This window comes from Chrysemys picta, chromosome 3 (assembly GCF_011386835.1).
Source record: "Chrysemys picta bellii isolate R12L10 chromosome 3, ASM1138683v2, whole genome shotgun sequence".
Taxonomy (NCBI): Eukaryota; Metazoa; Chordata; order Testudines; family Emydidae; genus Chrysemys; species Chrysemys picta.
In genome coordinates, this window is record NC_088793.1 from 44,028,351 (window position 1) to 44,042,398 (window position 14,048).

Here is a 14,048-nt window from a genome sequence, read left to right on the forward strand (position 1 = left end):
GCTGGAGCCAGAGTCTGAGCTCCTGCCTGCACGCTGCGCTCTGGAGGAGCAGCTCAGTTTTGAAGGTCCAAAGCCTGCACTGTCTGCCCACTGACACTGTGGTGCCCCAGGGTGCCTCACTCATCACCCTTGTAGCCCAGGGTCTAGAACCAGCTGCCTGTCCCCACCCCCACTTGCCAGACAGCCACTGCAGAGCTGTAAGCCCCCGTTCCAAGCAGTCTGCCCTAAAGAGCATCCCATAACAGCTTGTTCAGAGTTACGAACAACCTCCATTCCCGAGGTGTCCACAACTCTGAGGTTCTACTGTATATGAGACATCAAAGGCTGCTACACAAGATGCATGTCTAAACAGGTCCTGGTGCTCTGCTTTCATAATATGTCTGTAAGAATCAGGGAAGAGGGTCTCTCTCTCTCTCTCACAAGCACACACTCATACAGAAATAGACACACACAGATGAAAAGACAGAGCAAGTAAACATAGGTGAGTTCTGGAAAAACTTGACGGGATATTGGGTTAGATCCTCAGTTGGTGTCAAATGGCATGAAACTAATGGAGCTATAGCAATGTACACCTTCTAAGGACATGTCACACAGACAGGGATGCTTGCTTCAGCCTCCTTAGCACTGGGTTGATGTATATGTACATACTAATGGTACTTAAACAGCTTTAGAATGGTTCCAGGGTCACAAGGTCATCATGTCTACAGTGGGATTTGATTAGGCATTTCTATGAGGGAGAATACCTAGTTTTTGACCAGCTGCTAGCACATTCAAATTTACAGCTGCAATATACTTCAGACTAAGAATCATTCTGAATTTTAGACACCCAAATAGCATCCCACCCTAAACACATATTCACATGCACACAAACAAGCAAACACATACTGAATAATATTAAAAATCTGTTTGACTTTGTTCTTAAATTCAAAGGGCTAAGCTCTCAGAACTATGTAATTTATTTGGTTGAATAGAAATTGGTTTAGCAACATGTGACAGCCTCACTACTTTGAAAAAGTCATTTAAAGCAAAATAATCATCATATATTACTGCATGAACATTTGCACTGATGTTCTTTATAGGAGCATCCTATGTTCATCTCATTAGGTTGCTATAGCATCAAAAATGAGATGGTAACATGACATAGTTCAATTAGAATTTTAATTATATATTTCAACTAAATTATTAAGTAGTTTAGACCATTTGTAAGTTTTATGGTAGTAATACCCTAAAATAAATATGCTTTCTTCAATTAGGATGCTGGTACAGTCATTTGATGCCTTCACTGTTAAAAGTCCCAAATAGATAAAACACAGTGTAGTTCCATAAATGCATTCTTACCTTGCCTTTGGAGCATAAATTTTCCGAAGTCTTTTCCATGCATATCACCTTGGTAAGTAAACATACCTCTTTCAAGCCCTGATGATACCTAGAGGATATTAAAATAGGAAGAAGATGTCTGAAACAAATAAGTAATAATCACTTCTGTGGTTTGCTGTATATCCATTCTAATTGGGCTGTATATCCATTCTAATTATTTGGAGTCAGTTATAGTTTAGTCATTTTTGCCCTTTGACAAGTAAAGGTAACATTTATGCTTCAATCTATAAATGTTAAAAAATCATAGCTATTAACTTAATGAAGGTTTTAAAAAATAACACTTGAAAATGACATTTTCATTTTGAACAAGAGTCTTGCATACAATGGAAATTCTTAAAATCTTAAATGTTTATCTTTCCACTTGACTTAGATAACAAAATTAGTATATGCATTTAGAAAATTGCTACATTTTCGGTATGCAGAGTACTTTCTATACTAAATATTGTAAAGGACAAGAGAATATAACAGAGAGTGAAGAAACTTTATCTATTTGCCTAAAGTAAAAATGACAAATCTTTATGAGTTATCACTAGAACTGGATGAAATTTTTCAAATAAATAACTTTTTGTCAAAAAATGCAGCTTTTGGGCCACTGAAACGATTTGTGAATTTAAGCTGAATTTAACAAATAGTTTCATCTGAAATTTTTTTTAATTGAAAAAGTAATTTCAAAATGATGTTTACTTTTGAAATTTATTTAAAATGCAAAACAGAACAGAAATAAAATGCAATAAAAAAATCAGGAAATAAAAAGGTTTCAGTGTTTGACCCAAAATTATTTTCTTTTGGAGAGTAAAACAAAAAAATTCCATTTCAGGTCTACCTGAAACATTATTTTTCTAGTTTGGCCACAGAAGCAAAATAAAAATAAATTATTTGCTCTGCTCTAGTCACTGCTGAGTATGGAGCAAAAGAAAATGCCAGAGTATTGCAACAAGTGGGTGAAATTTATAAGTGAAATCAAATATAAGATATAGAAAATAACTCTCTAGATGTCAGCAGAACAGCTACACATCGGCATTAGTGAATCTGAGTCACAGCTGTGTTATTTCTGAATAAGGGAAGACAATTACTGCATCACATACACAGTCCATTAGCCTATATTTCTGTACCTTCATAACTTCATTCTTGCATTCTTAAAGGCAACAACACTCCTCAACATATTATTAAAGTACACTTAATTATCCATAGAACAACAATAAAAAAGTGATGTTAATAAAAGAAAAAAACCTCATGTATTTGTTCTAAAACAAACCACAAACATAGGAAAATATGTATATCAACCTTTTTTTACAGTGTAGAAGAGATGTTAATATTTCAGAGAATATGGAAACAGTATATACATTTAAGAACATAAGAATGGCCCTACTGGGTCAGACCAAAGGTCCATCTAGCCCAGTATCCTCTCTTCCGATAGTGGCCAGTGCCAGGTGTCTCAGAGGGAATGAACAGAAGAGGTAGTTATCAAGTGATCCATCCCCTGTCACTCATTCCCAGCTTCTGGAAAACAGAGGCTAGGGACACACATTTCTCTTAGAAAAAGAAAAATATGGGTATGTTCTAAACATTGCTGTGTTCAACAATCATAATAAAAAAGATATAGGAAACCAGAGGCCGCCTTAAGCCAAGCAAGCACATTTATAGAGTCGATTTACTTACATAGCCATCTAGTGCCCAGTTATCATTTTCAAATTTGCTTACAAAAGTTTCCACAGGTCCTTTAATCTGAAAGACTTTTAAAAGCAAATGAGCCTCTTCTTTCTTGTAAACACCTATTAAGAGAAGAGTGTAAAATATGTCTTTTAAACACATTTTAAAATGGTATCCCATGTAGTTAACATTTAAAAGAACTTATTTTAATGACGTGAGCCAAAGTACCTATTGTGAAAAATATTCTATACTACATATATGACTTTAGTTCTAGGATATTCTTTGCAGTCTAGGAGTATCCATATCAGGGACTGCTGCACTGGCAGTGAGGGGATAAAATGGGGCCAGCCACCCCTCACCCCAGCACCTTGCTGGACACCCCCACTCTCTGGGGGCACTTGGACCCAGGTGGTGCCTCCCCTTATCTCCCCCCACCTACCACCACCATGTGGCTTTGGGGGGGAAAACTGGAGAAAGAAGTCATCCAGAGACTACAGCTGGTAGCAGAAGCAGCCAATGCAGGGACATCTGGACATTCAGAAAATGTTCTACAGTTTTGACTGGAGTTTCTCTGCCCTATGCTGAGTGGCTGTTTGCTCCAATCTTCTCCTTTCCCCCTTTCCCCTCTTCTTTACAGTCTTTTCACCCCAGCTTCACTTCATACTTTGCCACTATTATCTTCTTCTTTTCTGTCTTGTCCCTCTCACCCCTTTTTCTTTCCCTTTCCATTTAGCTTAACTTCCCATGCCACAAAAAATATGTGGAACTAAGATGATGTTTGCTGACATCATGATGATTTTTCAGCTTATCTATTATACTGTTTCCTGCACACTGAGTATGTCTTGTCTATTTAGAGTGTAAACACTTCTGGGAAGGGACTGTCTACTATTCTGTGTCTGTAAAATATCTTGCACAATGTGGCCCCATTCTTGGTTGGCCCTTAAGCACAAATGTAATAAACATGATTAATAGCAGTATGTATTTGTACTGACTTAGACTTTAATCATAAATTAGCAAAAATACTTGTTTCTCCACGGACAATTTCAGAAATTCTAAATGTGTACTGAAGTCCTGCCTTGTTGCAATAACACTGTCAGTTTAAATTTCAGAGAGATGTGTTTTACCCCAACAGACTGGAAATAAGGCATACATTTTTAATGAAAGAGTAATTAACCATTGGAACAATTTACTGGATTCACCATCACTGACAATTATAAAGCACAATATGACATTTTTTCTAAAAGTTATGTCTAGGAATTATGCTCTATGGCCTGAGTTATACAGTAGGTCAGATTACATAATCACAATGGTCCTTCCTTGCCTTGGGACGTATGAAGTACTGTAGTACTATAGTAAACACCACAGTTTCAATGAAAGATGCCTTTATATGTGGCATATAACTGCTGCAACTCTGCCCATACACTCGACCAGGAAAGATGCACCATCTTAGCTGATAATGGCCATTTAAAACATAACTTTGATCAGACTGTTAGATCAGAACATAAATCAGCGTCCCAGAAAGGAACACATAACTTACTATACTCTGTAATTAACCCTATCTATTTTATGTAAGGCTATTATCAAGATGTCTCTCCTTTAAAACAAAGTAAAAATAATAAACAAATAATATCTTCCTTTATAGACCTTTTGATCTTAACAGATCCTAAACTGCAGAACAAACTATATATAGTATGGATGACTTTGCCTACCACTGAAATACAACCACCTTCAGAGTTTGGCATGACAATGGTTTAATAGCACAAAGTGTCGCTACACAACAGCTTGGGACAAGAAATGAAACAAATACATTATTTGAAACTCTGGGAGAATTTAACTGGGCAAAATGTAACTGACCAGACTGGAATTTGAGCAGGACACTACGTTTAGCATTGTTACTCTTGCAAAACACACTGAAAGGATTTTTAATGACAATATATTGGTCATGATTTTCATTTTACATAATGCATAAATGACCCATGTCATCAGTTAGAAGATATTACTGATGTGATTCTAATTTTGGTGTTTAGTGTTTACAACAGCAGAAAATATGACAAATCGGAACAATTGAAAAAGCAACAAACCAGATATTTCTACTACTTAATTCTAAACCTACCTGATAGCTTAAGTTGTACATTGGACGATTCAATGAATGTGGCATTCACCTTGCTGCTTGTAGTATTGAACCAGTCGACTGTCAGCGTAGCAGGTTGCCTTTTCCCTAGATACTCATAAAATCCCTTCCACAATGAATTTATGAAAAACACATCTGAAGGAACTGAACAAATAAGCAATAAACAAAGGAGTAAATCACCACAAACCAAAAGTAAAGTAAAATAATCTTTTCATCTGTCATTATTTACTAAACTTTACATTAAAGCATCCATGCATTGTTCTGAGTGCTTTTACATAAAGATATACAGTATCAGAGACAATGAATATAATGAACTTCCTGCACAGCTTCACATAATATCATGCTTGCTTGGCACAATAAAAGTCATTATAATAACCCATCAGCAAACCTTCTCCTCAGGACTGAGAAAAAAAGAAGAAAGTTCTTGAGTAGAGGACCCATTGTAGAGATTGCCCTGCTTGAAGTCCTGTCTCCCCCATGAGCACATTAAACCAGTCTTCTGTGAACTGCACTAGATGCTAGTGGATTTCCGGTGCAGTTTAAAATGGTGTTTTAAGAAAGCCCTAAATGACTTGCGAGACCAGCTTCCTCCTCATGCCACACTACTATATTGGTACTCAGTGGAGATGCTAGAGCTGGAACTCCTTCCATTCAAGGTGAGAGTCCCTTGCATTTGGAATTTACTTTTCCCTGAGTCTGAAATAGCCTGAATCTGTTCTCCCAAACCTTTAGACTAGAAAGGGAATAATGAGTGGAGGTGTGTGGGAAGTGGGTATTTTGTTCATTTTCTTGGCTGTTTTTATTCTGTCCACCCCACCCCACTCTCTGCTATTGGTAGCAGTGAAATCGTTGAATTTCTAATTTATTAAAGACTGAATTTTAAATATTTGGCAAAGATGTGTACAACTTGGTAGAGGTGACTTTTAGTATTCTTCACTAATTGAAAATATGAAAACACATAAAAATAAAATCAGAAGAGAACAAACCCATTAGGGAAAATATTTTAATTTTGTGGAAGAGGTGTTCTCTGGGATTCTCATTTCATCCTATACTCTTCCTATATGCCTATTTTCCTCCTTCGCACATCCCTCAATGGTACAACTCTGTGGCAATACTTTTGAGATGAGGGGGGCTGATTTAAGATGCCAGTATGAAGTAGAGAGAGAAAGGACTCCTCCTCTTTCCTGTGCAGCACACAAAACCCTTGCCAGGTAAGGGAATATGGGGACTAACATCAGATACTCCATGTGACTCTGGGCTGCTTCCATACTAGAGAAACATCATTTAAAGCTTTCAAGGGGATATTATAAAGAGTGAATGATTTAAAAAAGACTATTTAAAAAAGTAATAGCTAGAATCCCAGTCTCATAGCATCACGACCAAATGACAGATCAAGAGACTATTGTAACCTCACATTCACTGGGACACTACAGATAGTGCCCACCAGATAGCCAGATGCTGCTGATGGAAGAGTACAGTATTTTATTCTCCCCGGTTTAACTCTTGAAGTAACCAACTGAGTTTTGTATATTTCTTTAGACAATTTTAACTTTTCAAAATTAATAAAGACCAAGAAAATCATATGAATGCTTTCCTCATATTTATTATGGCATGGCACTGGCAATTAATCGTCTAAAAAAAAGTCACCAACTGGCTCTGCTGATCGTATCTCGGTCCTAATAATACTGAGTATTAATGTGCATTTAATGAGTAGGAGTAACAATAATATTTAGCAATTCCATCATGCTTTTCACTTTCAGGGAGCTCTACAAACACGAGGAACAAATGCTCAGGTTAAATGTAACATGCTTTGAAAAAATATAAACATAGTTATTACTCTAATATCTTAAGCCCCAGCCCAGCAATGTGATCTTCATGAGTGGGCCCCTATGCATAGAAGGAGCACTACTGTCTTAAATAAGGCTCTGTGGAATCACAGGCATCCTCCCATGCAGATCTTATTGCAGGATTGGGGCCTTATATAACAAAAAACAAATGAAATATTAAAATCTTATTTACTTTTTCCAATGTATTTTATTGTTGAACTCTTACTATTTTGCTTATATACTAGAACAATGCTGCAGTATTTAGTTTGTTGGGCAACCATTACATCCAAACAAAAATAAATCAACTCTATCGTTAAAAAGTTGTAAAATGCATGAAAATAATGGTATTAATATTAGATTCTCCAAATCCTAAATCTCAGATTAAGCCCTAAACTATACCAGAGAGTCACTTTAACCAATAATTCCCCACATTATTCCTGTTGGATAGGTTAGTAAGTGGTGTTATTGCTATTTTAGAGATAATGAATCACAGAGAGTGAATAGTTTAATCCTTTAAGATGCTTCATGTCTCCTCCCAGAGTCTGAAAACAAGGACATCTGAGGGCATTTAGGACCTTGTGGAATATGCTGAGCAGAAGCAAGTTTCACATGGCTTGGCAAAGACCAGAGTGAGTTAAAAGAAGAACAGGAGTACTTGTGGCACCTTAGAGACTAACAAATTTATTAGAGCATAAGCTTTCGTGGACTACAGCCCACTTCTTCGGATGCATATAGAATGGAACATATATTGAGGAGATATATATACACACATACAGAGAGCATAAACAGGTGGGAGTTGTCTTACCAACTCTGAGAGGCCAATTAATTAAGAGAAAAAAAACTTTTGAAGTGATAATCAAGCTAGCCCAGTAGAGACAGTTTGATAAGAAGTGTGAGAATACTTACAAGGGGAGATAGATTCAATGTTTGTAATGGCTCAGCCATTCCCAGTCCTTATTCAAACCGGAGTTGATTGTGTCTAGTTTGCATATCAATTCTAGCTCAGCAGTCTCTCATTGGAGTCTGTTTTTGAAGTTTTTCTGTTGTAATATAGCCACCCGCAGGTGGCTCACCAGCAACCACACATCACTGAACAAAACCACTAACCCAGGAACCTATCCTTGTAACAAACCCCGATGCCAACTCTGTCCACATATCTATTCAAGTGACATCATCATAGGACCTAATCACATCAGCCATACCATCAGGGGCTCGTTCACCTGCACATCTACCAATGTGATATATGCCATCATGTGCCAGCAATGCCCCTCTGCCATGTACATTGGCCAAACCGGACAGTCTCTACGCAAAAGAATTAATGGACACAAATCTGACATCAGGAATCAAAATACTAAAAAAACAGTGGGAGAACACTTTAACCTGTCTGGTCATTCAGTGACAGACCTGCGGGTGGCTATATTACAACAGAAAAACTTCAAAAACAGACTCCAGCGAGAGACTGCTGAGCTAGAATTGATATGCAAACTAGACACAATCAACTCCGGTTTGAATAAGGACTGGGAATGGCTGAGCCATTACAAACATTGAATCTATCTCCCCTTGTAAGTATTCTCACACTTCTTATCAAACTGTCTCTACTGGGCTAGCTTGATTATCACTTCAAAAGTTTTTTTTCTCTTAATTAATTGGCCTCTCAGAGTTGGTAAGACAACTCCCACCTGTTTATGCTCTCTGTATGTGTGTATATATGGCTTGGTCTACACTAAACCCCCAAATCGAACTAAGGTACGCAACTTCAGCTACGTGAATAACGTAGCTGAAGTCGACGTACCTTAGTTCGAACTTACCGCCATCCAGACCCGGCAGGCAGGCTCCCCCGTCGACTCCGCGTACTCCTCGCGGCGAGCAGGATTACCGGAGTCGACAGGGAGCACTTCTGAGTTCGATTTATCCGTCCAGACTAGACGCGATAAATCGAACCCAGAAGTTCGATTGCCTGCCGCCGAACCAGCGCAGTAAGTATAGACAAGCCCTATATCTCCTCAATATATGTTCCATTCTATATGCATCCGAAGAAGTGGGCTGTAGTCCACGAAAGCTTATGCTCTAATAAATTTGTTAGTCTCTAAGGTGCCACAAGTACTCCTGTTCTTCTTTTTGCGGATACAGACTAACACGGCTGCTACTCTGAAACCTGTCAGAGTGAGTTAGTGTCAGAGTTAGGGCTGACCACTGTTACATAATCCACATGACACACACATACTCAGGAGTCTTGTCATGCCTCCAGCCCTGCCCATTTGGAATGCTATTTATCCAGGGGGGCTGCAGGGATTTCCTTGCAATTTCTCCTCCTGATCATCAGAGGACAATGTGGTAAAGAAACTGCAGTCAGCCAAGCTGCTTCCCTTTTTCTGCACTCCTGCTGAAGTCAAACTGTTATGAAGCAACTAGGATAAGGACAATGTACAGATAGCTATGTGCCCCAGTCCTCCACCACCCGGCAGTGAAAGGGCCAGGAGGGGCAGGCAACGAAGGGGAGAGAGAACAGGAAAGGGGATGAAAACAGGAATAAAGAAGAGTGTCATGGCTTTCCAAATCCCTGTAGTTGCTACTGACTCTTCCAACACCTCACCTGAATGGTGCAGTGGGACAGGCTCCTTGTACCCGCTGCAGAGAAGAGCCCTGCAGAGGGACACAGTTACTTTTTCTAATTGGCAAGACATATCTAAATAGAAGCAAGTGCACAAAATGTGCCATATATGCAGAACTGAGAGTAGAACTAGTTTCTGCTCCGACTATATCTCTGTGCCACAATCTGTGTATCCATCTCATTTATGTAACACGTACTACTATACTAATTATATTAAATTAGTGATTTGGCGCAAATGACAGCAAGTACTCTGACCCTTTCTCAGCTTGATTTGTTTTTATTCTTATAATTCCAACATGCTGTAATATATTAATTCTTCAGTAGGATTCCTAGACTTCTTGTTCTGGATACTTCTCTTTCCATAGGCATGTCACAATTGTGACTTTCTGTGATAGCATATTAGAAACCCTGATACTTTAAAAATGTATTTAAAGTATTTTATTTGCTTTTTCTTTTTATTAAATATGCACAAGTGAATTTATGGTTCAGGAAAGTGAGGGGCAAGTAGTACTGATATGAGTCTGCTATAATACTGAGAGATTCTGTGCAAGATTCCCATGAAAGACCTGACAATATACCCCAATCCTTACCTAGGCTTCAACACCCTTGCAATTACTGTTGAGCAGAGCTGTCAATAATAGTATGTCACTTTATCCAAAATGATATAGTGGACTCAATTTTCAGCGGCACCAAATTTACACTTAGTGCAGCTGAGCAGAGGAAGGAGGGAAGGTGACTGTAAGAAACATTTCTGTTCCGCCAATCTTGGGTTGGCTGAGGGCCAAAAAGCAGCTGCAGCAGGGGGTTGGATTAGCTGACCTCCTGAGGTGCCTTCCAATCCTATGATTCTGATTCATAGGTATCACTGAGCCAGGCAAGGATCAGGTGGAGCGCTATGTGCTCCAGCCTGCCCCTCCCTTTTCCAACCCATGGTAAGCTGCTCACTGCCCTCCCCATCCGCTATGTAAGGGTGGTGAGGGAGAGAAGCAGGTGGGATAGAGACACTTATGCTGGCTCTGTTTAGGGGAAATCCATGGCTGCTCCTTTAGAGCATCTTTTTAGCTACTTTGGGAAAAAGCTGTGCAAAGCAGCGAGAGCCGTGGCTGAAGACTGAGCCCAGAGTTTGTTTTTTTCAAACTTATTTTACACGGATATTATAAGGATTAATTAGATAAAGCTTATAAGATACTATGAAGATTTAAAATACTATATAAATGCTAATTATTATTGCAAGGATAAACTAGAACTAGGGGAAATCAACCCACTTCACATGGATGGTCACCATCTCTCTGGATATGGGGAAAGCAGTGGAAAGCTTTTGATAAGGTCTCCCACAGTATTCTTGCCAGTAAGTTAAAGAAGTATGGTTTGGATGAATGGACTATAAGGCAGATAGAAATCTGGCTAGATTGTCGGGCTCAATGGGTAGTGATCAACGGCTTGATGTCTAGTTGGCAGCCGGTATCAAGTGGAGTGCCCCAACAGTTGGTCCTGGGGCCGGTTTTGTTCAACATCTTTATTAATGGTTTGGATGATGGGATAGATTGCACCCTCAGCAAATTCGCAGATGACACTAAGCTGGGGGAAGAGGTAGATATGCTAGAGGGTAGGGGTAGGGTCCAGAGTGACCTAGACAAATTGGAGGAATGGTCCAAATCTGATGAGGTTCAACAAGGACTAGTGCAGAGTCCTGCACTTAGGAAGAAAAAAATCACATGCACTGCTACAAGCTGGGGACCAACTGGCTAAGCAGCAGTTCTGCAGAAAAGGACCTGGGGATTACAGTGGGCAAAAAGCTGGATATGAGTCAGCAGTGGGCCCTCATTGCCAAGAAGGCCAATGGCATATTGGGCTGTATTAGTCGGAGCATTGCCAGCGGATTGAGGGAAGTGATTATTCCCCTCTATTTGGCACTGGTGAGGCCACACCTGGAGTATTTCATCCAGTTTTGGTCCCCCCACTACAGAAGAGATGTGGACGAATTGGAAAGAGTCCAGCGAAGGGCAACAAAAATGGGGCCAGGGCCGGCGCTTCCACTAGGTGACCATAACTGGTCGCCTAGGGCGGCAGGATTTGGGGGGCGGCATTTTGCCGTCCTCGGTGGCAATTCGGTGGCGGGGGTCCTTCCGCTCCGCATCTTCAGGGCACTTCGGTGGCGGGTCCTGGGAAGCAGCACGGGCCAAGGGACATACTGGCCGCCGCTTCCAGCAGCTCCCATTGGCCTGCAGCGGTGAACCGTGGCCAGTGGGAGCCATGATCGGCCGGAACTGCGGACGGGGCAGGTAAACAAACGGGCCCGGCCTGCAAGGGGCTTTCCCTACACAAGCGGCGACCCCAGTTTGAGAAACACTGGACTAGATGACCTCCTGAGGTTTCTTCCAACCCTGATATTCTATGATTCTATGATTCTATTCTATGATTTAAATTCAGGTCTCCAAAGATGGGAGGTTAGTGAACTAACCCACTATGATAAACAGGCTCCAAATTCAGCAGTATTAGTTAAACCGCATTTAAAATCAATATGGTTGCAAATGGAACTTTACAGAAAGTTAAGTGGAGAGGTACTGAGGCAGAAAGGAAACCCAAAAAACATATGCAGAGCTCATATACATGATACAATTCAAAAGTTTTAAAATTGTAATTAAAAGTAACCGTTAGTGAAATATATCTTAAAACTTCCCCCCCCCCGCCCATTTATTACTGTTATTTACTGTGCATTGTTGGAGTGAACAATGTTATAATTAGTGGCATACAAAAATCATAATCTTTCATTTTATAAAAATGAATTTTTAAAATAGTTACGTAAATGACTGTAAACAACACAAGGTGGTCTGTATTAATGGTATTAATGCACTGCTTGGTGAATATAGTTCGAGACACAGCCTCTGAGTGAACTTCAGCTGTATTTTAATTAGACAATGAAACACAATAGATCATGCAGTAGCTGATTAATGCATATCTTAGCTGTGCAGTGAGGTACAGCCAAGAGCCTCCAGCAAACTAAGGTTGTTTATTAATTAGCATGAACGCACAGTCAACTATACACTATTGTGATTACTGTAAAAATTGGTGAAATGAACTCATTTATGATCTCAATTGACACTCCTGTTAGCAATCTCAGCAGCAAAGCCAAAAATTACAACTTGGCAGCAGCCCCTGCAGTGCCCTATTTTACTGGGCAGGCCTTAGCTCAATTATTTGTTGAAAAATTCTGTCTATATAGTTTCAGAGTGGTAGCCATATTAGTCTGTATCAGCAAAAACAATGAGAAGTCCTTGTGGCACCTTAGAGACTAACACATTTTGGGGGGCATAAGCTTTCGTGGGCTAGAACCCACTTCATCAGATGCATGGAGTGGAAAATATAGGAGCAGGCATAAATACATGAAAGGGTGGGAGTTGCCTTACCAAGTGTGAGGTCAGTCTAATGAGACAATTCAATTAACAGCAGGATGCCAAGGGAGGACAATTTTTTATTTTATATTTTATAAAAGTTATAAAAGTTATTTTTCCTCCCACAAAAGCTTATGCCCAAATAAATCTGTTAGTCTCTAAGGTGCCACAAGGACTCCACGTTGTTTCTGTCTATATAAAAAGAGACCACTTTAAAAAAATCAGGTCTAACATGTCAGTAGGTCAGTGAAAATGCTTGAATATGAAAATGTGTAGAGTACCAAACTTTCTCCAAAGATGTATATTTTATATTTCTGGTAGAAGCATATAATCAAATGTAGGTAAAATTCAGTTCAAAATCCATCCAACTTCTGTAGCATGGAGGCCAACCTAAGTTCTAAAATGTAATTATTTTAGGCTTGCCAGAGCTTTCACAAAGTGAAAGCCAGATGGATTTTTGACCAAACCTAGCCTTATATAATTAAATTCTATCCTCATTATAAGGCTCTCCATTAGAACACACTAATATAAAACTACCTTTCCTTGCTTACTGTCTACCTTATACTCTATTATCCTTTTGATTTAACAACGCCTTTGTACAATGCTCCAAAAGTTGTATGAGAATTCACTATATAAAAATGATGTTGCTATGGCAAGAATTTCAGAGAGTAGGCTTTACATGCCAGTTATTCTTATGAATATCCAGGACATTTGTCTTCCTTTCTGATGAGTAATGGAATAATTAAGTTAACTGTTAGAAATAGTTTTACTACCCAAAACATACTAGGGTACAAATCAATTTAGTTTATTTAGATCTAAAACTGTTCTGGTATACAAACCTGGAGTTTTAGTTATTGTTTCATTAACTTCTCTCACTCCTTTACCTACAAGTAAAAAAACAAATTATCATTTTTATGAACATATTTATTTTTCTACAGAATGCTAAAACATAATGCTTGATTAAAGCAATTATCCCTCCTATATTTGCAGCAGAAATAACTAAAGCCTAGAACATATTACAGATTCAAACCCATACACTCCCACACATTCATTGGGGGCGG

General features: G+C 39.1%; 1 protein-coding gene across 5 annotated transcripts in view; it reads right to left on the bottom strand.

The window, feature by feature from the left end:
• Positions 1 to 14,048, bottom strand: part of CSMD1 (CUB and Sushi multiple domains 1) — a 1,932,406-nt gene that overhangs the window by 10,470 nt on the left and 1,907,888 nt on the right. For 4 of the 5 annotated variants that reach the window (XM_005289701.5, XM_065587776.1, XM_065587777.1 and 1 more), the window contains 4 exons: positions 13,827 to 13,871; positions 5,141 to 5,302; positions 3,037 to 3,149; positions 1,339 to 1,426 (listed from right to left, as the gene is read on the bottom strand). In XM_005289701.5, coding sequence (XP_005289758.2) covers positions 1,339 to 1,426; positions 3,037 to 3,149; positions 5,141 to 5,302; positions 13,827 to 13,871 — 408 coding nt within the window. The remainder of the gene's footprint in view (positions 1 to 1,338; positions 1,427 to 3,036; positions 3,150 to 5,140; positions 5,303 to 13,826; positions 13,872 to 14,048) is intronic. The other variant, XM_008163737.4, reaches the window with a different exon arrangement.